Source organism: Pavona decussata, unplaced genomic scaffold, assembly GCF_977016875.1.
Source record: "Pavona decussata unplaced genomic scaffold, jaPavDecu1.1 SCAFFOLD_155, whole genome shotgun sequence".
Lineage (NCBI taxonomy): Eukaryota > Metazoa > Cnidaria > Anthozoa > Scleractinia > Agariciidae > Pavona > Pavona decussata.
Window position 1 is genome coordinate 2,901,198 of NW_028145567.1, and position 23,976 is coordinate 2,925,173.

Below are 23,976 nucleotides of genomic sequence, written 5' to 3' on the forward strand. Positions count from 1 at the left end.
TTAGCCTCGCTTTCATAATGAGGTTCAAAGCAACTCGGAAATGGTCTATTTACACGCTGGGTTGCAGGCCGAAGGGGGAAAAAATGGTTGTTTCCACACTCGATCCTAATGGTGTGATGGGGGGAGGGGGCGCCCTGCTATCACGGACACCCTTCCCACCCTCCCCCCATGATAACGGACAACACGCCAATTCGAACAACCCGCTATTTCGCCAACCCCGCAAAAGATGCCTAATGTAGTTTCAAACGTTTTCCTGATTTCAATGCAGGAATTAGGAAATTGGAATAAGTGATCCTCAAAAACGCAGAAGCATAAAGTATACTTAACAATTATTCCCCTAACGCGCGTGGGATACGAGATGATAGGTAGTCATCGAGGCGCGCAGCTATCGCTAAATCTTGTTCATTTAGTGATATTTTCTTTTCCTCCTGCAACGAACTCTTGCCATAATTGTTGGGCATGGTATAATCAACAATTATTCCATGAGCGCGCGTTGGATATGAGATGGTAAATAGCCAACGAGGCGCGAAGCGCCGAGTTGGCTATAACTAATCTCATATCCAACAAGCGCGAATGGAAAATTTCCTTCAAATTAAAACGACCGGATGTTGAGGCAACCTCCGACCAAAGCGCGCGAAACGTAATGATCACATGACACGCGCAGCTCTTTGCAAACGGAGTTGAATGAAAAATCGAAAGCGAAGAAAATCGGACACAGTCGGACATCTAAAATTGAAAAAACGTTTAAATGTATCAATTATAACCTTTCTGAGACTAGCATTCAAGTGCTTTTGAAGTTTTCGCTCATCGAGAAGCGTAATAGTTGTGTATATTTGAGCAAATGTTCTGCTGTGTGGTGCCGAGCGAAGGAAGAGATCAGTGCAAGGACGGCTTTTTTCATGCTGAACTGAATTCCTCGCGGACGATTTAAAACACTTCAGGCAAGTCCAAGAGTACGAGGTTCCTCACTGAGACAAGCATTCAGTGCAAGTTTTTAAACTTCAAGCTTATTTGAGAACTGTAAGTGCTATGCACATTTGTGCAATTGTTTTGCTGAATGGTGCCTAGCGACGGAAACGAACATTATGGCCGCCCCTCGTACGGATTTCATAGATGAACTTTTTCCTGAAGTCCTCGTAAATGCGTAAAAACATAAAGACAGGCATAAAGCTCTTCCTAAGAAATTTCTTCGATTGGCTTTAACTTCTTACCGCCAGGATTTGCAAGCCATCCTGAAATTTTTAAAAGTAACCGATTGTTATTGTTGTTGTTATGTGATCTAAAAATCTTGCAATTTTTTTAAATAGCGTCATACCAAACTTTGTGGCTTTTATTGTTGTTATATTGAGATGGCATTGGTGTTTTTTTTTCTTTTTTTCTGCATATTTCCGAAGAAACTTTCGCTTCTCGCCGAAAAAAAATTAGCTTAGCGACAACTGAAGCAGTCGTTTTCCATATAAGGTCAAACTACGGTATATGAGCTGATAACCGAGATTTACTGAACCAATCAGAACGCTAGAAATGCAATATCCGAGGCTGAGAATTTAATAATAGCTGATATACCATGTCCGCTCAACCAAAAATCTGGAACTGCGTTATCCAATGAATCGGTTTTTAATAATTGATTATTTGCATGAGAATTTTTTATGTAATACAGTAGTGCGACATACCTCTAAAAGACTGCAGTTGATTTGGACATACCATAAACAATCAAAAAAACTTTAATATAAAATAGGCAATAGTACAAACATTTCCAACAGTTTTATCAGTAAAACTACCTTGAATTTTCATAAATACCATAAACTGTTATCGTAACAGGAAAAAATGGGACTGTGCATAAAACTCTGTGACATCTTATCGTGTTAGACGAAAAATTTACACTTTTTAAAAGAGGCATTTTGTAGAATTAAGTTTTCTCACCACCAAAGCCACTTTGTGGACGAATAAAATTTGATCTTTTATATTAACACTCTAATTTTCACTTTGTACAAAAAAAATTGTCAATGGTATGTACATTATTTTCTTAATGCGGTTGGTATTTATCTTGGCGCGTTCTTCGTCTTGGACTTTGAATCCCACAATGCCGAAGTGACGTCATCACCAGTGAAAGCTCGCAGTCGATATTCCAATTCCTTCCTTTCATGCACATCGCGCTGGATTTGCCGAGCCTGCAACGAAAGGGTATCAGTATAAGCACAACCTTCAGTTGTACAGCCAACTATCTCTAAAGGGGACATTATCGCAACCAGCCCAATTTGTTCGGCTAAGACAACATAAATTGCAGCACCAATGTTGTCGTGGCAAGATTTCATAACCAGTCCCTAAATTAACTATGGTGTTTTCTGTGAAAGAGTTGACTGAACGTCATCAGTACGGAATTTCTTGATGCTTTGCACGAACAGTGGAAGACAGTTCACCTATGACTGGTCCTCTGCCAGGCAATCAAATACGTCAACCGTCTCTGGGCGGTCTACCTTCAAGTAGTGACGTCACCAAATGACATCCGCACACTCCCTTTCCCAGGCTTCGCCCGGACAACGAGTCGAGTCCCCGCTTCAAGCTTTGCTCGGACAACGACACAAGAGAGACTACGTACATACTACGCTAAGATTGACGAACTAGCCTGATTACAACAATTTCAGTATCACTTTGAAAAGCCAACAGCCTGCGCAGTAGGTGAAGGCGCGGGGGGAGGGGGTTGGGGAAAGTTTTCAAGAACAAACTGGAGGGATCCCTTTCCCGTCCCTTCAGCTACAAATACAAAACGACCGAGCTTATAGAGATTAATGTTTCAGCTTGTTGAGTCAAAGAGGTACTTGCCATTTCTAGGTTCTTTCTTGCAGACTCCATCTCTTCTTCTATGGATCCGTATGTTCTTGAGCGGTGGTCTTGTAACTTCTCCATGTGCATTTTGATTCTGTTCTCCAATTCGCGATCTTCTAGAGCCCTGCGACAACAAATGAACGAGACATCACTTCACTGTTTCTCTTTACCTCGACAATCCTCGTGACATAACGAACATTAGGTCTCATTATTTCATGACCGAGTCGAAAATTCATGCACTACCTTTCTTTCTTTTTCACCACACACTGCTCAACCTAGCAGCATCCAGGAAGCGTGTCACATATGTACCTAGTAAATTGACCCACAATCTTGGATAGAACAAGAACTTGAGAAATTAAGCCCCCCTTCCCCCCCCCCCCCCCAAAAAAAAAAATTAAATAAATAAATAAATAAATAAATAAAATAAATGGGGGAATGGGAGGGGTGGTGTTAATATTTTGCTTCAATTGTTCCCATAAGTCTCCCTACGGAAAGTTATGGGTTCGACTTCCGTCGGAATCTCAGATTTTTTATGTCGTGCCCATGATATGCTGAGAACTGCATCTTTCTTATTTCAAGAATGAGTTTTTATCTACTGTCTTTCGTTCTATACAAAAAAGTTCATTTTAGACCGTTTCTGACCGATAAAGAAAAACTTGTGAAAGACAATACCTTCTCGCTGCTCCTCTTCCATCTTTTTCTTCTAAAATTTCCTTTAGTCGCTTGGCGTAGCCTTGCGGAGTCTGAAACACACAAGGACAGTTACGTTAACTACACAGACAAGACTGTTATTCTTTTGTTGAAACTGTTGGGAAATTATTGCAGATTTTGATAAGACATTTCTTGTTTTACTTAGAAGAACTACAACAGCTGGAAGTTAAGCAGTCTTTGGACGACTGTGAGCAAAACTAAAACCAACCGCGACCTTTTTTTCCCGCGCTGGGCACCGGTTGAAATGTTTCGCCTCATTCTGATTGGTTGTTTGCTTCTGTTGTGATTGGTCATAGAGCAGAGCAGTTCATATAACAGTTTTCGATTGGGTGTCGTAAAACCAAAGCCAATTGAAAGTCATCACTCTAACCAATCACAACTGGCAAAAAACAGCACAATGGACCAATTAAAATTCGAGAAAAATAACTGGTGCCAAACGGAGGAAAATACGTTCGAGTGAGTCACAGGTGCTTTTCGTTTTGCTTTTCAGTGGACGAGAAAGCGGCGCTAGTTTTGCTAACCAATCACAGAAAGTTGAAAAGCAAAACTAAAGCAAACTTGAACAACTTTCGACGCTCAATTGAAAAACGTGCGATGTATTTAGTTTTTTGGCTTTAGCCGTTATTACACCGCTCTACTGGAAGCTACAATCACCACCATCGTGATTTCTTTGGTTATTAGAGAGTTCTTGAAACAATGCGGATAAACAGCTCACCTTCTCCTCCTCCTTGACCGACTTTTCGGTTCCGTAAGGAGCTTTCACCTCGACTGAAAAACAGATGTGAACAATGGTCAATATTATTGACATAAACAACATCTTCGAGTCCTCAGATGGATTTGGACGTGGTTTCCAAATTTCCTGCATAGCCACGTTATCATAAAAGTTAGGTAGCTTATGCTTGCTCAATTGCTGGTTCGTTCTCCAGTACTCTGAGCAAGGTTATAAGACCCGACAAGGTTTCGTTTCATAAACGACCAAAACATCTCTCTTTGACACACGGTGTTGCTAGCACTTCAACACCCAACTCAACAAATCACAGAAGCAAGTGAAATAAAAAGAATTCACCTGGCTTTTTTTTTTTTTAATTTATTTATTTCTACAATTACAAGTAGTACCACCTTACATGTACTGCTTACACAATACAATGAGCACTACTTACATAAATATTGACACGAGTTATATACCCACATCACTTAACTCAATATACTACTTCTTTATTTTAGTTACAACGAAAGTAATATAACACAATCTTGTACAACACTTAAAAGTCAAAATGTACAACGTATGCTAGCTATTTTTAAATACCTATAATTTTTAGCTATTTACAGTGTAATCTGCAGCTTGTCACTATAAAGGGAGAAACGATCGAGAGCTCTGTACCGTGATGAAGTACATTAAGCGTACAGTCTATTTTTTTTCCATTTGAGTTTGTGACTGGTCTCGTTCTTATTTGACTTGGTTATTTGCCATTCTAATTGATAAACCTAGTTGATCTCACCTGGCGGTGCGCCCTTTATGGCGGCAAGTCTTTGTTTCTGTTGACGCATAACTTTGGTCTGTTCTCTCCAGTCATCCAGGACCTGCTTGTCTCTACCGGGAGGATAATGAAATGCCAATTTGACAACAATTTTTAAATTGTTAAAACAACAATTCCAAGTCTAAATAATATATTAAAATTTACTCTTTCTCAGATCGAATTGGCTTGCTATCCAAACTCACTTTCTTTTCTGTAAGATCAGATCCTCTTTCTCGTTCATCACAGCTAATACCGCCAGTTGTTGCTGATCGGCCAACCGAGCCTCGTAATCCGGGAACCTTGGAGTCGCGTTTGCATCGTACTGAAACCGAGCGGACCAAGAACTTGAAAAGAAAATTCAAAAACTCATTAATAATTCATAAGCCAACTGACCTATCAAATGGTCGATAAAACATCACGTGCAGTAGTTTTAAAACCGGATAAAACCTCCTCCTTATTATATGCGGTGTTTAATGTTTTTCTCGTATGCTAATTTCCAACGTTCACAAAAGCATCATTGTTATGAACTCTCTTGACACACGCTTTTCCAGGAATGTTTTTGAAGCCATCCAAAAAACTCGCAGCACGTCTAAAACCACTCGGCTGCGCCTCGTGGTTTGAAATCTCGATAAAACACTGCTGCTCGTGTTTTAAACATTACCTAAACTTTATCATACCCATATATACAGCCTCGTTCCCAAGCCTAATCGCGCTTATCAACCAAGCCGAGTTGCCTCTCTGAGGCTTGGGACCTGGGCTCAGCTCAACGAGTGACGTCACGTTCAACTACGCGCTAAGAGGGACTGGCGACGAGGCTTCTATTTATACTGAGTCTTTTATCTCCGAGTTTCTTTTATAACTTTCAAAATTTTAAAACCCTTCCTACCTAGTTTCTGATTTAGGACTGGTCTTCTTCTGCCTGGCTGCAGATCTAACCTGTCCAGCAACCTCCCTGGAACGTGCATCCGCTGACAGCCCGCTGCTAGACTGCAGCTCCATCCGCTGTTTGTCGTATTCTCGCCGTAATACATCTGATCGTGAGGGAGGGGGGTGGAATGTCACCGGAGTGTTGATCAGTTCAGGAAGCTGCTTTTTATCTGATTTACTTCTGCGACTGGTAGAAGTTGAATTCTTTTTATCTGTGTTTGAAATCAAGTGGTAAAATCACAGCTTTAAGGACTTTAATTTTAAGATAGAAGGTAAAAGACCCCGCAAGTCATAAAGAGCTTTCGAGTTATGTTGTTTCTCTCGACTCGTCCTGAAAAGTTGTAACGTTAACCCCTACCAGCGGCCCTTTTTTTTAGAAAATAGGGGTTGCAATCGAAAACGTGTTTAGTTTCCTTTGGATTTACGACATTTTCAAGTAAAGTTTTCTCTTAAACAAGAGAAAATATACTGTCTGTTCGCCAACCAATCGAAAATAGACCACAATCAATTAATCGCGACCAAAACTACCTAAAGTCTCTCAATCAAAGAGAGGCTTGACCAGCGCAAAGCCTTTCATATTTCGCAAAAGGAGTAAAACTCTTCAGAAGGAATACTCTGACCCAAGCCTCACCTTAAAAAAGAGGCTGGAGGTAATTATCGTTTTCCCGCGCTTTTCATCAGTTGCACGCTGTTATATTGTTGCGGGTTCTGATTGGTTAATTGCACATTATTTACGTTTATTACTATTGTTCAATCGTTAGAAAGTGTTCATTAACCCCAGACATTACACGAAACGTTACGATAACTATCTTGTTTATTTCCGTTGTAAATAGTATCTTACTTTCAATTGTTAAAATACTGCTATTTTCGGACGTATTTACAGAGATGTAAAACTAGTAGACAAATTATCTTTTTTTCTAAAAACGTTATGTTTACAGGATATAATTGACAAAATTATTTCTACTTTTTATCCAGATATACGTAATATCTCAGGTTACAAAACTATATAGAATTATCTTCACTTACTTTTATTGTACAAAATAATTATAATTGTTGAATCGCCGCCGGATCGCAAGTTGAATGTAAATTGACCTAACATATATCTACCTGCGTAATTGTAAATACATTCTAAAACTTCTTCCGCAAAATTGGACTTTTACAATGTAAGCGGAATTGATTCTATTCTTAAAACTCTCTTATTGCTAAATCTCCTTTATCATATCCATATATAACGGTAGAGTATACTATCTCCGAGTTACTTTTCTCAAAAATGGCGCTTTCAAATGAAATTGTTACTAAGCAGAAGCCAAAACTTGTGTGTAATATATCAAGACTTTCCTAATATCAAGAACCTTTTGAACTTTTCAAGCCTGGCGAGATAAAACTCGTCCCATTTGTGTTTGCGCGTATTTGTTTGGTCGTTTTCATTCAGATCAGAGTTATTCACGTTATACGTTTAAAGTGTAAATGACTACAAAACAAAGAATGAATCACATGAATCTTATTTTAAAGTGTCCTTTAGAATCTAGAATAAACAGAAGTTTTTTCGATTTTCAGAATTATCTTTCCTGAGTTGCTTGCCATTTAGCCAGATTTTCGGTTTGACCGATTGAAATGCAAATAGTACGCGCGGATGAAACGGAAATTTCCCAGAACAAACGGACAACTCTTAGAGGTACTCTCCTTTTCTCCGTTCTAACAAGTTGCACAAAATTTTCCATTTCACAGCTATGATTCTATTAAATAAACATAAAGAATCCTTTATATCCAAATCTTATATTTGTCTGTTGAGTACGAGGATACGTTCTCAGAATAGACTTTTGCACGTAGCATGCTTCCTATATCCTCTAGGTATATCGCTGAGTGAAATTCTCTCTGTTAAAGTAATCAAATGAATCAATCCTCGATTCTCTCTCTCCCTCTCTCCTCACGCGGTATCACCGCTTTCATTTCGTTCGTCATCAACAACCGTCCTCAACTTTCGCTGGGTGATCGGCGACATTCTTCCATCAGAACTCAGCTTGAACTTGCAAAGCACATCAGCCGCATCCACCTTCCTTAGGTATGGACTGGTCCGGCTCATCATGGGTCTCCAGCGACCCTCATAACTGCCCGTGTAGTAATGAACAGTGAGCAGGCCTTGGTGGTCCGCTAGCGTTGTTATTTTACCAAGACAAGGTTGTCCTTTGATGTACAGCTTCTCAGGCACTCTAACGGCCACCATATCTCCTTCAAGTAAAGTAAATCCCCCTAAACCTTTGCCGCTAATTCCATGAATGTCTGAATGTTGAGGTTTCTGAACTTTATTATCACTGGGTGAGTTCTCGTTCCCAAGCGATGAAGGTGTCACTCCTTCTACAAAGTTCCTTTCCCTGGCATGTTCAGTCTTCTCAGCCATCGTTGACACAACTGCTCGGTCATTAGAATTAGAACTTTCCAACAACGGCAAAATCTTTTGAGGGCTTTTCGACTTTGTTCGCTGTCTTCGTCTCGTTTTCTCGCTCTTTGGTTTTCTGGCATCCTTATTAGTAGTATCCACTATATATAAATCCTTATCCAAGTCTAAATTTTTGCCCAAATTATCTTCCAAGCTTTTCCCTTGCCTATCGTTTTTGCGTCGAACCTTTTCAAGCGGTTTTAGTTGAACTCTACCCTCTTTCGCTCCAGAACCATGAAACAATACATCCTTCCTCGGTGACTTAGCTTCGTGTTTCACCGTCCTCGCCTGACACTTTTGCTCCCGTTCCACATCCAGGTGAGAAAAACTCCTGGACGGTTTTTCCTGCTCAAACGTCCGAGCTTTTTGTCCCCTTAACAAACCCTCTGATTCATCAACGGTCCTATTTTTTGGCCTCGCAGCCGCTTGGAAAATCGGCGGCAGTTTGAATCTCCCACGAACATTTCTCTCATTTTCAACTTGTTCCTCTGGCTCTTGGTCCCCTGAAACGCAGATTTGAAAGTGGATATCAGTACCTCTTCAGATTTTGTTTTCCTTTTTGTTTCGACTTCAGCCATTATTAAAACTTCAAAATGACAAGTGAAATACTTATTCCAAATTTGTTTACAAGAGCTTTTATCCTCAGAACTGTCTCTTTAAGTCGGATCTCTTCTCGGCTGTCGAGTTCAACTATTTGTTTCGTTCCTCCTAAACAGTTACTTTAAAACGTTTTTTTTCTCTCTCTTTTGGCAAGTAAAATGTTAAGGCATAGAAGTCAAGCGATATCCACTTTTAAATCTGCGTATCTTACTGCCCTCCACTACTATTTAGTAAAGTTACGATCAAAAGTGCGGCAGAAAGAAAAGACACCGTGTTCTTTCATTTAGTGGCACAAGAAGCAAGTTAGTTGGTTAGCATTCTTACGTCATTTACAGATCTCAGAAGAGTTGAATTTTATTTAGTATACAAGTAGTTCAAAGAGAATGCTTACAATTGATTATATGCCACGAAAAGGAGAAAAATAAAGGAAAACGTTTTCACGACCTAGGGAAATTGAGAGTACAGCTGTAGACGCAAATCTGAAATAAGGTTGTCTCCCACGGAAGACCTTCTGAACAAGTAAATACCTTTATGCTGTAAGAGCGTTTTCAGAACTGTGTAGAAACCTACTTATCAGCACTTCTAACTTGCTGTTAAATAAGTGGTGTTTAAGGGTGCGTCCTTTTGCTACTACGCATGCGTATTACGCATTGCCAGTTGCTCTGAGAAACTCGGGTTTCTTAAGGACGGTATCTACTTTTGTGCGCATACGTTCTGCGCATCTCGAGAAACTCGGGTTTCCTATGGGTGGTGCCTACTAATACCGCGATATTTTTCGCGGTTTAAACCTATGCGAAGAAAGCAGAACTTAGCAAGTGCTCTTGGTATCAAAAAAGAAAACTGGGGGTCATCATGTGATTTTCAGGGATAATAAAGCTTCAATGTGGAATAAAACGCCATACATGGCTACTGGATTTTTGAATTATTGTGGCCTTATTATCTCTGAAAAATGCGTGGTTACCCCAAATTGTTTTCCTTTTGGATTTCAATGGCCCATATTAAGATCTGCTTTTCCCACATAGTCATAAACCACACAAAAATAGTTCTGTATTAGTAGGCACTGTCCTTAAAGAAGGTGGTTACTGAAACAAAGATGTTTTTGCACGGTTTTATATCAAATTAAATGCGGCAAAACAGATCTTAGCAAGGCTATTGGAATCCAAAAAGAATATGGCGGGTAACCACACATTTTTCAGAGGTAATCAAGCTTCAATTTGGAAAAAATGTCACACATTGTTATCTATTTTAAAATTTTCTGGAATTATTCTTGCTTATAATTATTGAGCCATGAAATAAAACTCAATTTATACAATGGAATTTGACTTTGCAAACTACAATGTAACTCTTGTCAAGACCCCATTGCAATAATTGACGCTATAAAGTGTTTTAGCCAATTAAAGAGCCAAAACCCACAATACTCATAAATCACTGTCAAGTATAAGTTAATTGATGTTAATAATTTGTTACATTGTTATTAATGCCCCAAGAACAGAGTCGAGAGAATACCTTTAGGCAGTGATCTTACCAGGCTGCAGCCTTGCGGGATTCCCACGACAAAATATTAAATGGCACATTAAATGCCAAGTATATTTGCCCTTGATGCTGCACAAGTTCAGATCAGATGCTAGTCAAGCAAAATGGACTTATAGAAAGTAATGAGCAATTTTTTTAATGAGACTCAAGTACTTTTCTTTGTTTCAAAAACAACATGATGCATGGAAGGATAGACTCTTACTTTAGTTGTAAAGTACCTTAAGGCTCGAAGGAAGAAGAGATCGAGGTTGAACAAAATTCTGACGTAGTTCTGACGATGGAGTGAACAATGGAACAAGCAAAGATCAAGCAGTTGTTTCACTGAAGGACCACATTTTCTAGAATGCTTTCAAAACAAAAGCCAAAGGACTTTTTTCCAAGCCAGTCACAGATTGTGATTAATTTTGACCCTTTTAAGTTCCTGCAGGGCCCCTATTTTTCAGGCAGGAGGGCCCACTGAGGGCCCCCCCAAGGTAAAAATCCTGGTAAGAACACTGCCTTTAATAGGTTGTTTGCAAACTTACTAAATGACTGCAATGGTTAACGAAACTTTACTGAGAACCCAGGAAACAACGTTGATACCACAAATTTATCACAAACTACATATGAATGACTAACAACACGCATGCCGACATTGCAGTGCAGTACGATTAACTGTTAACAACCTGCACAAGAGGACTTACATGTCGCTTCATTCTCATATGGTGGACCAGGCAGTTGTTCTTCACTTGATGAAGAATCTGGATGTTGATCTAAGACGCAAATTAAATTTGAATCAGTGAGGTTTCTTAAAATTTTTATTGCAGCTGAAATTTAATTCTGAGGAATTTACAACTGAAAATTATCAGTTATAATATTGTGCATTACAGGGGTTAATGTCAATAGAAACTTATACTACAGTGATGGAGACAAGAACAATTCACAGAATGATAGGATTTAGTGAATAAATTGTGCTACATTTCTTTACTGTACTAATGGCCAAACAACAATGTGAAATAACCAAATTCAAGGTTTTTGGAGAGCATGAGCACATATGACCACAATTTTTCCATTCTCTGTCTCATCTTGAATGCCGTTCCCACCTGTTCTGTTCCTGGATAGTTTGGCCGCAGTGTACAAGTTGAACGAATTGGAATAATTGCAAAGTAGTATTCAAGGAACACCAACTTATTTTTTCAAGTGGCGTTTTTGCTGGCGTTGCCATAATACTTTCTTATAGTCTCAGATCTCAGAGTTAGAAAGACAACAAAACAGTCAGTTGAACTACCAGACCTGAGTATGCAACTATGCCCGACATCATTGTTCAAATAGCCTTCTGTAATCACCAAAAATCTTTGCATAATATCTTTGCACTGTAACTTGAACCAGAATTTCTGTTCAGTTCCTGTGGCCCTTTCTCAATTATCTTAAAGGTAACTGCTTTAACATTTTAGTGCACTTTAAATAAGAAACTAAAATTTTAAACTTTGTTACCCTTCTGCATACTAAATGAGGTTGCCCCCCCACCCCCACCCCCCTTTTTCCTTCCCAGTGATGGCCAGTAAAAAAAATTAATGCTGAACAGTAAAGATTAACATGTAATTTTAGGCTCCATGAAGGCCACCCAGTGTCTGTAACATGCTTCACAGTCTCCTCTGGCTGCCGAATGCTAGTTCAATCACTCTACCGATTGTTTACTCTTACAGTAACTATAATGTCCAGCATAATGTCTAGCATAATTTTTATAGCTTTTAGAACTGATTTTCTATCCCAAAACACAACCTTTTAAAAGGCAATTGCATACCTTCCACCACGACTGCTCCACTCTCTCGAAGCTGTAATAAATACTGCTCTCTAAGGAACTTGAGTATTTCCTGAACATTAAGGCCAAAAACGATCCAATTACACAACATCATCTTAAAAAGCACTTACAACCATTAAAATTAGTTATAATTAATATAGATTTGAGTTCCTTTCTAAGTAGCTTTTATTATGGGTTAATACAAAGTTATCATTAATTATCATCATTAATGGTCACAGGAGCATATTAAACAGATGTCTACAGCAAGACATTAAGGCTGCCATTTATAATCTCAGATCTTGCCTTATATCCATAAAAGTGTCAAATATGCATAATTTAAGGAGACAACAATCCAATTGACAACCTGTGTTTCGAATGTTTGGTTGTTTTTACAAACAAAAGGCTTGTGACAAACTTGATTTTCTTTCTTTTACCTAGAGGGCGCTACATGTATAACAATTACACTAAGATGAATCACTGTTCCTATATACCCCAACCCTTTCCATTTACAATGGTGGGCCTATATACCCAGAAATATATACTAATACATGTACGTGCAAGCCAGCATTGATTTGAGGCAAGAAGGAAACTTGTACAAAACAGCATAAATTAAATGTCATTTAATTCGAGGAGAAGTACATGTAGAATGTCCCTGTTGGACCGTTTTAAGCTTTGGTGGGACAGCTGTTTTTTTTCTGTTACATTGTTCTTCTTATAAATTAAAACTCTTTTAAAAGCATTTCATTGAAGTTTACCTGTGTGCCTCTTTCCACTATGTATGAAGGAGGAAACTCCAGTGGGTTACCAGAGAGATTGAGTCCTGACAAACTCTTAAGCAGACCTAAGATGCAATGTACACGTCAAATGAAAAGTACTGCTCATTACCAGCACTGCTGCATCTCACCTCACTTAAAGCAGACTTGGTGCTTTGTGAGAAATCTTTAAATCTTTAAATCTTTAATTAGCATAATTGCCATTAGCAAAGCTAATCCGGCAATGGAGCGGCCAGCGGATGCACAATAGGTTAAATTATACATGCAGAACATATAAAGAACTAATAAATTCCGAGTAAGAGCCAGACTTGACGATGTCAGGTGGTAATGCATTACATGCTGGGATTGATCTTACATAAAATGAGTGTTTGTAAGCGTCAACTGAAGAGAATGGTAGACTTATCTTAAAGTCATGACTTGCCCTTGTATGGCTGTACGCGGGCACAGAGGTAAGCTCGTGGGGGAGGGAGATGTTAACGTGACCTCTATGTATTTGATAAAACATGCCGATATCACATATGCTACGTCTTAATTGCAGTGAGGGCCAATTTAGGTCCGTGAGCATAGATGATACACAACTATAACAGCATAATTATTATTGATCCCTGTGGGAGGAGGGTGGGGGTTAATTGGTAAATGTTTAGGTGCTACTGAGACTCTGAAATCCCTCACCTAGCTACAATGATCAGATCACGATGAGATGCTTTCTGCCACTCTATTCCAGAGTATATCACACCTAATGAATCCCTACCCTATCAAGACTCACTATTTCAGTGATCACAAAGTCTCTAAGAGCCAGCTAATGGTGAATTTCACCTTCTGAAAGAGATCTTATCACTAGCTCACATTTCAACAGAATACAAATATTTGAAGCTAATTTCAAAGGTGTACAGTCCAAACAAACCGGCTGGGTTTGGTATTGAGCCTGCTGAGGGCTTTCTTAGCTACATTGATCCCTACTATTTTTTTCCTATTTCAGACTAAATCCTTACTAATAACACCATTTAATTTCCCAGTAAATGATAATCCTATTCAGTATTGTAAGAACAACTCTCTGATTTTTATACCCTATTCCAGTCACAAACCTACTTGGAGACAACTCAACCTTCATAGCAGCACATAAATATACTCAAATATCATATTCATACAATTTAATTCTAGAACTATGGGAGTACCTCCCCTCCCACCCACTAAATTGACCAGCTAGTCAACAGCCTCTAGAGTGTTTCCATACAACCCAAGACATTTAACTGCAGTTCAACTCAAGACTCTTAGATGGAGTGTACAATTTTATTAGAAGCCCTATCCAGACCACACACAGCATAAACTTTATTCTTACCTAATTCCAAAGGAAGTGATTCTATTGTGTTGCCCTCTAGCAAAAGATTTTTTAAGTTTCTGTTGAAGAAAATATTCTCTATCAGCTCTTTTGAATTGTCATTGACATTTTTGCCCTTCAGTTTTGACTTGGACTTTTCTTTACCTTTAGCTAAAAATTAGCCTTTTACTTTAATGAGCGAGATGAAAACCAAGTGGTTAACTTTTAACCAGGGATTAGCGTTAATTGCCTTTCGAACAACTGGGCCCAGATCATTTGCAATCATACGGTATTACTCCACATAATCATCTCTGTCATCTGAAAACATATTGAACTGATCAGATTGACCCAGAAGATCATACAAGGGACATTGGCCTAGTTTGTGTATCCAATTATGGTATTCATGCAGGTAAACCGCGGACCTCACGATGATGTTTTGCACCTAAAATAAGCTAATTATATACAAATTTGGATCCATACCAAAATCTGAATAGCCATGTCTTTTATTTAAAACTGAATTCACGAATGGAAGGTGTTTGCATCAAGAGCTGGAATAATTGCTTTTCACAGGTAAAATTAGGCGGCACATACATTAAATGCAATTAAATAAATGCAATTTACTATTAAAATTCATCAACATTGAAAATTCCATGAGCAAGAAATTCTCGTTTCAACTTCCAACAGTCTGTAAGCTACTTTTAGAGTCTTTGGTCGTTATTTGGAGGCAAATAAAAAGACTAAAGACGAGTGTTATTTTGACCATTCCTGTGGAAACATCAACACCTGAACCAACAGCCACGATATAGTAAGCTTTAATATGAGTGCAATTAATTGTCAAATACCGGTATGCACGTTTCTTATAAGGAATGCGAAAACACGATTTATACAGCTGGAGAATTTAACTAATTGGCTTTATTGTGGAAAACGTTAAAAGTAATGATCAGCAGACTAATATCAAACCTGTGCTTTCCAATGATGGGTGGAATCTCTGATATGCGGTTGTTCCTGAGATCAAGCCATCTTAAATTTGGCAGACAATCGAACAGCTCTTCGGGAAAGGAAGAAATAGCATTGCCCTCCAAATACAAAAACTGAAAAGAGTAAAAACAAGAAACATTGCTGTTAATCAGTGGCATGATTCAGCGTCTCAGTTCTCTTCTGTAAAAAGTAGACGGTTAATTAAACAACCGATGGACGTATGATCGTGACAAACCAAAATGGCCGTGAAAGTTACCTCTAATTGTTGTAAATTTAGCACTTCAGGTGGAATCTGTGTTAGCTTCTTCTTGCTTAGGTCAATAGTCGTGCTTCCTAAGGCAGAAGCTGTATTTATCAGCTGTTCTACGGCTTCCTCCACTCCATCACCCACCGCCATGTTTGTTCTGACAAATGAAGCTGCTGGCGTTTGATTAGTTACCATAGTTACGATTATTTGTTTATCCTGCCTCGCTTTTGTGCGCTTTATGTGGGTCCCAATCGTTCTCGTCCCAATATTTCACTGCGTCTTCCAGGTTCTCAGAGAAACAGTCGACTGCAAGCATGAGCAGTGTACAATTAATTACTGATACAGGCCTCAAAAGATCCAGGATCTCTCAAAGCTAGTCCTGTCGCTGTGGTCTTGCCAAATTTAAAGTTACAAAAAAGTAGCCTAAATAGTGTCAAGATTTTACAAAGACTAGGTGTGCCTAGGTTTGTTGTTTTTTTTTTTAACTATAAATTTCCCAGAGAACATCCAACATATCAGACTAATATTGACACATATGATGGATCAGAGAATTAACGTTACAGTGTCAGGGATGGAGTGCTATTACTGAACTCATGAATCTCCTACTGAGCGTTGGCCCTAGTAAGGAAATGGGACTCGAGACCGGCACACTGACTAACGCTCAGTAGGAAATTCACGGGTTCACTAATAGCACTTCAAGATACAGTCAACTCCCTATTGTGGACACCCTCGGGACCGCGAGTCAGTGTCCTTAAAAGCGAGAGTCCGTATAGCGGGAATTTATTTCAGTCAAACGTCTGTAATTATTTTTGCCGGGAATTTAGCTACTGTCCGTACTATCGGGATGTCCGTCTAGCGAGGTGCACGCAAGGCGACAGTTGACTGTACGCGTGAGTGTTATTTCTCTGATCCATCATCTGTGATATTAGTGCTAGCGGCGCAACATTTATTGATGTCTTTTTCCAGGTTGTTTCATCCCAGGCAAGGGTTGGAAAAGGCGTTAGCTTGCGAAAAGTTTGGAGCGAGGAACTCTTTACCAATCGAAATAAAATAGAGCCTGATCGTAGGCTGGCGAAAATATTTTCGCGCTTGTTGGAGCATCATGAAAAATCAGATATAGAACGAAATTGAAAACTGGTAAGGGAATTCTATTCTCTCTACGGACCTTGTTCATGGGCTTCTAGCATCAGTAACTTACAGTCTAAAGAGAACTCAGAGTAGCTTTAGAAAGATTTTATTGATTTGCTGCTATGTCAAACGGATACTGAAGAGCAATGCTTTGTTCGGAGGCGCATGGCCTAGTGGTTAGGGCGGCGGAAGAGTAATCCGGAGGCCCCGGAAATCCCACTCCGACCACTTGGATGTTTGTTTTCATGGTTTGCAAATCAAAGGCCACACTCTGTAGATAGCCAACTGGTCTGCCTCCCGCCAGTTAGGACTTTTAACAAATATTATGTTGAGTTTACATATTTGGTTCAGTCCCCAATTATCACTATAAATACTATGCGCGTACGTTTTCGCTACGACTACTTGCTAGCAGCATTGGCCCTATCCGGACTTTTTTTTTTTTTTTTTTTTAAGAAAGAAATGCCACAAAACTTTGCAACTTTGGCTAGAGTAGCTTGTAACAGATTTTCCTTTTCGTAAACGCGTGGAATTTTTAATTTAAAGATGCATCGGAAAGAACATCAGATGTAGTACTTCGAAGCCAGAAAAGCCCCAGTACAAATAAATGAACATTTCACAGCCTAACACTTCGTAACATGATTTTCGACACATGAAAAGGAAACATGTTATCTCGAACGGGAAGCGAACGCCCCTCTCCCCGGTTGCTAGTAGGGCGTCATGACCACTACAACTTCGAGGCAACCACTTTGCGAACTGAGTAGAATCCTTCTTAGGCCAGTCTGTGGGGCGTTTTCAATCTCTTTCCCAGGGTATCTCCACTTCACCACCCGGGGAGCAAAAAGTAGAGACACTGGGAACAAGGTTGGGGACGTTTTCTTTCCGAGGTATAAGCGTGTTTCATGGCTTCTTAATTAATCTCTAAACGGAATTAGTACACCGTTAGACGAAGCATTTTGAAGCCAGGAAAGCCCTTATGCAAATAAATGAACATTCCCACAGTCTAACCCTGTGTAACATCAGACCTAAAGAAACCATGATGTTCATCCTTGCTTCAGGTCTGGATCTTAACAATTTTTCCGAAGTTAGACTTACCTATTCAAATTTTTTTGGAATAAAAAATAAAAAACAGTCAAACCTCAGTGGATATTGACGTAGTGGAATCTGGCAAATGGATTAGTTCATTACATCTTCACATCACTATATCTTGCTCCCAACTGTAGAAATGGCCGAGGGGGATACTCGAGCAAATGAGTAAACTGAAGTGCTAATCATTCTCCCACCCCCACCCCCACCCCCACCCCACAAAAAAGCAAGCAACGAGCCGTGCTTAGCCTTATACACTTTTTCCAGATGTAAACGGGACCGGTAGGGACACTGGAAGTGCTTCCATACGGGGAAACTGGCTGGCTTTCCCTCGCACAACTGTTGAACAATATCGGTCCCAGTCCACCGGACCGCAAATTTCTCGTCCTTTCCCCACAACACCAAGGAGAGGCCAAGCATCTGTTGCGGCATAGGAAAATACAAAAACGCGCCTCCCGTGGTTTGATTGGTTCGCTGTTATGCTGTGTGCAGTGAATGGATGGAGAACAGAAATCCCGCCTGATGGAACTTCCACGTGGACACCAGGACTAGGATCAAAGGTCGCGTCTGTGATCTCTGAAGCAAATTTATCCTCAATAAAATGTTATTTAATGGACCCTTGTGACTTCCTGGTACGACTTGCAAGCAACCTAGGAAATACAAATTCAAATTTCAGATGAGGAATCGAATGGAATTTTTCCGGATTAAAATTTTAGAAATTTGGATATACATCAGTTGAAATCGGGACAACCCGCGGAAAATTCTGATCTATTGGTCCACTCACATTTACCCGGGACCAGTTTCTCCGGCGTTAGTTAATTGGGTTACTTCAGTTTGGGCTGAAAATCCGTGAATGAAACAGATTTGTTAATTTTCAAGTCGGTTCAGGTTAACAGGGAAATGCTGTTCCATTTAGTACATAAAGTTTCCTAAATTCCAATCCGGAACATTCAACCCGCGAATGGAAAGCGTCCTTCATTATATCACCATTTTCTCGAACGGATTCGTCAATGGAGAGGAAACCAGTGACGAGACTTCGATTGGTGTGAGGCCAGAAGGACCAGTCTTGGTGCCATTTTAGTCGGCGATTTCTGGATTCTGGCATCGCCATGCACAGCCATTCATGTTGAATATATCGAAAGGAAGGACCGATCTGAAGGGACGAGAACATAATTACATTCAGCCAAATTTTATTCAAGTAAAACAGATAAGAAGAGATTAAGTACATTTATGGAGATTCTTTCAAATCTTCCAGACTTTAATTATGAGCCAGAGCGAATTAAACAAGGGAATGCAGGCCTGTAGCAAGACTAAAACAACTGAGGGGGCTTAGCAAAATGGTGAAACAAAACTACCCCCCCCCCCCCCCCCGCCTCTCGTCACTCAAAAAAAGAATGATTTTGGAGTTTAAGATGCAACGAGAACATCAAAAAAACCTGGTAGATTTAGTAAGTAAAACAATAACTTTGCACCTGGATCACACTCTTAGGTACATGTTTTTGCCTTTTCTTTAATGTGGACTACTACGTGAAGTTTCCCAATTTCACGTTTGAAGGAGGACGTAGACAAACGACGACAAATTGTTCTCTCTCTTTTTAAATTTGGAATCGGGCAACAAGAATCCGACTGCAGGAGAATTTTTTTTCTCTGGTCTTGAGGACATATTTGTGTGGCTTTTATGTGTGACAACGCAGGAACACTAAACTGTTATAAACTTGTATTGCTTAAAATGAGCGGATGTCTTAGAAAACAAGTATTTTATTTCGACAGCTTTCACGGCTTCAGATTGGTTGATTTCAATCCATTTAGATTGTTATTTCCGATTCACAAGATAGGAGTGCCTGTTAGCGAAGGAAACTGACAGACTAAACTGACTATTAAAGGCTGTGAAAAGGCACTTGCCGCGTCAGAATTCAACATTAATTTGTTTTAATTATATATTTTTGGGCACATTGCTTTTTAATTTCCAAAAATTCTGGGGGGGCTCAAGCCCCCCCTGCCCCTCCCCCCGCTAGGGGCCTGGAGTGTGTGCCGGTCGCATATATATAATGGTGACTATAATGTTTGGTTTATGAACAGCGCTCGAGTTGATAACTAAAGGTAAATTGCCACCGTAAAGAAATTCGAGTGCTAACGTTCCGAGCCTTTGCCCTTCGCAGTTTGGTGGCCTGTGAAGCGGGTGCAGGTAAGGGAGGGAAAACATGTGACAATCTGCTTCCCAGGTCCCTCCGTTGAATCCAACAGTGAAATCGCTTGCGACCCTGGTGCCATTTATGCCTGTAGCCAGGATGTGCGGTTTGTGAATTTCTGCATTTGCGCTTACAGTATAAAAACCAAGAAAACAGCTAGCGTCTGTTATGCATTTATTGGTTTGTTTTGTTTTATTGTGTTTGGCTGTCTGAGTGGATTAGCCTCCATTCAACAGTCCCACTTGGTTCTTGCTTCAAAAACTCATTAATAATTCGTAAGCCCATTGACCTATCAAATGGTCGATAAAACATCACGCGCAGTGGTTTTAAAAACCCGATAAAACCTCCTCCTTATTAGTATGCGGTGTTTAATGTTTTTTCTCGTATGCTAATTTCCAACGTTCACAAAAGCATCATTGTTATGAACTCTCTTGACGTACGCTTTTCCAGGAATGTTTTTGAAGGCGCTCAAAAAACGTGTTTTATCGGGTCTAAAACCACTCGGCTGAGCCTCGTGGTTTTAAATCCCAATAAAACACTACTGCTCGTGTTTTAAACATTACTTCACCTCGGGCAGTAGTAGATATCAATTTCTTTTGGGAGGGGAGGGGATGAGTGTTAATGGTTGTCCTGAAAAAACAACTTATTTAGGTTTGTAAACAATTTCCAGATGGCATGCTAGGAAAAGCCTTACCAGGTCGGAAACTATGTTCAGTAGCTTGTCATGGTGAAGTATTTCACAGAAGGTTGGGTGCATCGTAGAAGGCAAGAAGACGCGCTTTGCGTAAGGCTTGGCCGTATTAGTGTCGCTTCTGATCAAGTTAAAAAGAGACAGCTGCTGTTAATGGGGACCCTTTCGATTTTGCTGCTTCCATTCCTGTTTGTTATTCCTATAACTACTCGGATACATAAAGAAAAGGAAGTAAAAGAGGGGCTGGGGAAAGAAAGGGAGTCTGAACTTCTTCGATTCAGCACCATTAACTTCCGGGTTCGCTCCCCTTACTTGACGGCTCTGCCTGTGGGTGTTTTTCTGTTACAAAGTCTTACCCATTTTCATGGTTTCCACTTCTTTTCTCCAACTTCGCACCCCGCCTAAGTCCTGGTTCTAACTCCCATCTCACTGCTATCTCTCTCTGCCCTGGTTCCTGCCACCTCATGTCTTTCTAGGTTCCCTCAAACTTCTCTTACCATAAACGAGGCGTTCATGAGACACAAAGACATCTAGCCCAAAAATATAACTTTCTATCCCGTTTGCTCCTCTGTGAAGCACGGGGAACCTAAAGTTCACTCCGCTCCTTTCAACCGGGCCCACTCTGCATACCACGTTGCTCCAACATAAATCCCATGCAAGCTAGCTGCCGGCAATTTCTTGGCCCGCTAATCTTTTTCATTAGTGATCTTAAAGGCCTTCATTGCTCAGGGATGCCTTCGTAATATATACACATCTCCATTTCTATAACGGGCAATTCGTTTTGTCGTGGAAAAACAGCCGACATGATAAGTTCTACCTTTGAAGGAGTTCTTCCGCCACATCAGAAATCTGCTTCAGTTTGGTAGCGTCAAACACGTCCTTGATACCCAAATAACCATCTTTTTCATACTAAATGAAAGGCAAGCAAAATTATGAGCTAAAAAAAAGAAAAAGAAAATAAATTATGGTAACGAACCTCTCAGACCAAAACAGTTAAAATCTAACAGGCTTCGACTAAAACATCTCAAAACCAGTTGTGGCAATTTAGAAACAAACCGTGAATGAAAACAACAATATATACATCATATGATTATAACGAGACCTTCCTAGAACCAGTTGTAAAAATAAAATATGCATGGCTGTCGAGATATCTTTTGATGATGGGGGAACTGATTCCTACCTCAGTTCCACCATATGTAGTAGATATCATCATCAAAAGATATCTCAAAACCCATTTTGATGATGCCACCTAGTAGTCGGTTGGGCCTAACCAAGAGCCGTTGACTCTCCACAACTCAGGTTCACTTATAATTTATCAAGTTCCGTAGCATTTAAGTGATCGCTAATGAACGTGCACAATCCACCACCACGTCGATCACCTGGCATGTCACGCCCGCACGGTGCAAAACCAGGCATGTGGATTAAATTGTCAGGAAGGCGTGACGGAAACTACGATTCAGTTATCACAGCCAATGTGGCATGAATGAGCAGAAATACAACCGTAAATTTCCTCCAGTTTGTTCACCATAGATCGGGTATTACTTAACAATTATTCCACGAGCGCGTTGCATTTGAAATGATAGATAGCAGCGCCGAGTTGGCTATAATCATCTCACATCCAACAAGCGTGAGTGGAATAATTGTTTTATTAAAAACAATCGAGAAATATTGCTAGATTTTGCTTATTTCGCTTTGCAAGAACAATTAGAAGACAATTTAATGGTCACCATTTCTCGGCTTGGTATAATGGCTCATATACCATGGCCGCTAAGCCAATCAAATCCCTGGAATTGCATTATACAATGATTCAGTTTTTAATATAAAGAATATCCTTGTTCTGGCACCAACAAATCCGGATTAGAGGCTTTAATCGGAGAGAGACGACCGTAACTCCTTGGTCGACTGAAAAATTATTGTAATCGGACAGTGCTCGAGTTGCCGTGCTTTAATGGCTTGTAACCTCTCCTTCGCATGCAGTCTTTTGGCGCGTCGCGCAAAAAAACTTGAAAAATCACTCGCGCCGACAACATGCATGGAAAGACTTCCGGTGCGTCCACTGAAATACGAGTCCACTCGATCGGCACGTACGGTAATCAAGTCACGTACGCTAACCAAGTCGATCAGGGAGGTACACGACTTGACTCTATTTAACAATTAGATTATGAGCTCGAGATTTCTATCGCGTGATAGTTGATGAGGGCGAAGCCCGAATCAACTATCACGCATAGAAATCGAGAGCGAATAATCTAATTGTTTTAGTATAAATCTACTAGTCGTTCAAAACTCAACAAGTAAATAATCTATTTCCTCATCGCAGACACTTCGAAAACGCGAAAAAGCGGGCGCCATTTTGTTGAAAATCGCTACTCGCTATCTATCACAGAATAGATAGCGAGTAGCGTAGCTAATCAGAGAACGGCATTCGTGATAGAACACTAGTAGATTTATACTAATCTTTTTTAGTATAAATCTACTAGTATTCTATCACGAATCCTGCTCTCTTATTGGCTACGCTACTCACTTTCTATTCCGTGATAGATAGTGAGTAGAATGAGTAGTGCCTGGCGTGACTTATTTATATCATTATTCAATAAAAACGTGAAGTTGTCGTGTTGTTACGTTTTGAACGACTAGCAGATTTACACTAAAACAATTAGATTATATGCTCTCAATTTCTATCGCGTGATAGTTGATTCGGGCTTCGCCCTCATATCACGCGATAGAAATTTCGAGCTCATAATCTAATTGTTAAATATTGGACAACCCTCAAAATGTGAGGTGACGGCCATGTTTTTCCGCTTTCAAACACGGCCAGATAGCCACCTCAATTTTCTTCTTATTTCCGGACTTTAGAGAAAATATTATTTCAAAGACATGGGAAGTATTTCGTCTGTCTTGGGCCTTTGCTGTGAGTCTACGCCACGCTGTAAGTACTAAGTAATCATAAGCTAAGGCTGAAACCTTGTCTCGTTTAGTCAAGCAAGTCACGCTTTTTAGTTATCAAACTAAAAAAAGCATACGTTACCTTGCACTTTTGTTCCTGCGTAAGGCCTGAAGTTGCCATAATCGTATATGTACTTACGGAATAGCAATCCAAGTTCAGATTCTAACCCAAACTTGTTTAAAGCCCGATCGACGCTGATAATTTACATATCCTGTATATACCTGCCGTGACACTGGGGCATGCATAATTATCATAAATCACCGCGGACTTCCCATAGGTGCCCGCGAGCACAGGATA

At 39.9% G+C, this 23,976-nt stretch overlaps 1 protein-coding gene and 1 pseudogene across 5 annotated transcripts; both read right to left on the reverse strand.

The window, feature by feature from the left end:
- Positions 1-1,705: 1,705 nt before the first annotated feature.
- Positions 1,706-15,848, reverse strand: LOC146465876 (leucine-rich repeat-containing protein 27-like). 4 transcript variants are annotated; one of them, XM_085128326.1, is made up of 13 exons: positions 15,654-15,848; positions 15,380-15,510; positions 14,441-14,499; positions 13,084-13,169; positions 12,332-12,401; positions 11,232-11,297; positions 5,938-6,190; positions 5,255-5,395; positions 5,034-5,125; positions 4,250-4,302; positions 3,496-3,566; positions 2,821-2,947; positions 1,706-2,168 (listed from the first exon to the last, which is right to left on the reverse strand). In XM_085128326.1, exons 1-13 carry the CDS (start codon positions 15,837-15,839, stop codon positions 2,040-2,042), a joined length of 1,464 nt encoding a protein of 487 aa, XP_084984452.1. In that variant the 5' UTR covers positions 15,840-15,848; the 3' UTR covers positions 1,706-2,039. The 4 variants fall into 4 exon arrangements, with proteins under 4 accessions (XP_084984452.1, XP_084984451.1, XP_084984450.1 ...); XM_085128325.1 differs by having other exon boundaries at positions 11,232-11,300; XM_085128324.1 differs by lacking the exons at positions 1,706-2,168; positions 2,821-2,947; positions 3,496-3,566; ... (2 more) ...; positions 5,255-5,395; positions 5,938-6,190 and adding an exon at positions 6,775-8,918.
- A 2,251-nt stretch (positions 15,849-18,099) lies between these two features.
- On the reverse strand, positions 18,100-23,900 carry LOC146465877 (uncharacterized; annotated as a pseudogene). The gene is made up of 5 exons (XR_014868222.1): positions 23,761-23,900; positions 21,553-21,644; positions 20,739-20,856; positions 18,843-19,008; positions 18,100-18,505 (listed from the first exon to the last, which is right to left on the reverse strand). The product of XR_014868222.1 is annotated as an uncharacterized LOC146465877 (transcript).
- Between the last annotated feature and the right edge of the window lie 76 nt (positions 23,901-23,976).

Excerpts from the sequence above, each read along its gene's own strand:
- LOC146465876 (XM_085128323.1), bottom strand. The coding sequence starts at position 15,839 with ATGGTAACTAATCAAACGCCAGCAGCTTCATTTGTCAGAACAAACATG. Across the intron at positions 15,511-15,653 it reads TAAATTTACAACAATTAGAG|TTTTTGTATTTGGAGGGCAA; the intron begins GTAACTTTCACG and ends TACTCTTTTCAG. Across the intron at positions 14,500-15,379 it reads CCCATCATTGGAAAGCACAG|AAACTTAAAAAATCTTTTGC; the intron begins GTTTGATATTAG and ends TTTCTTCAACAG.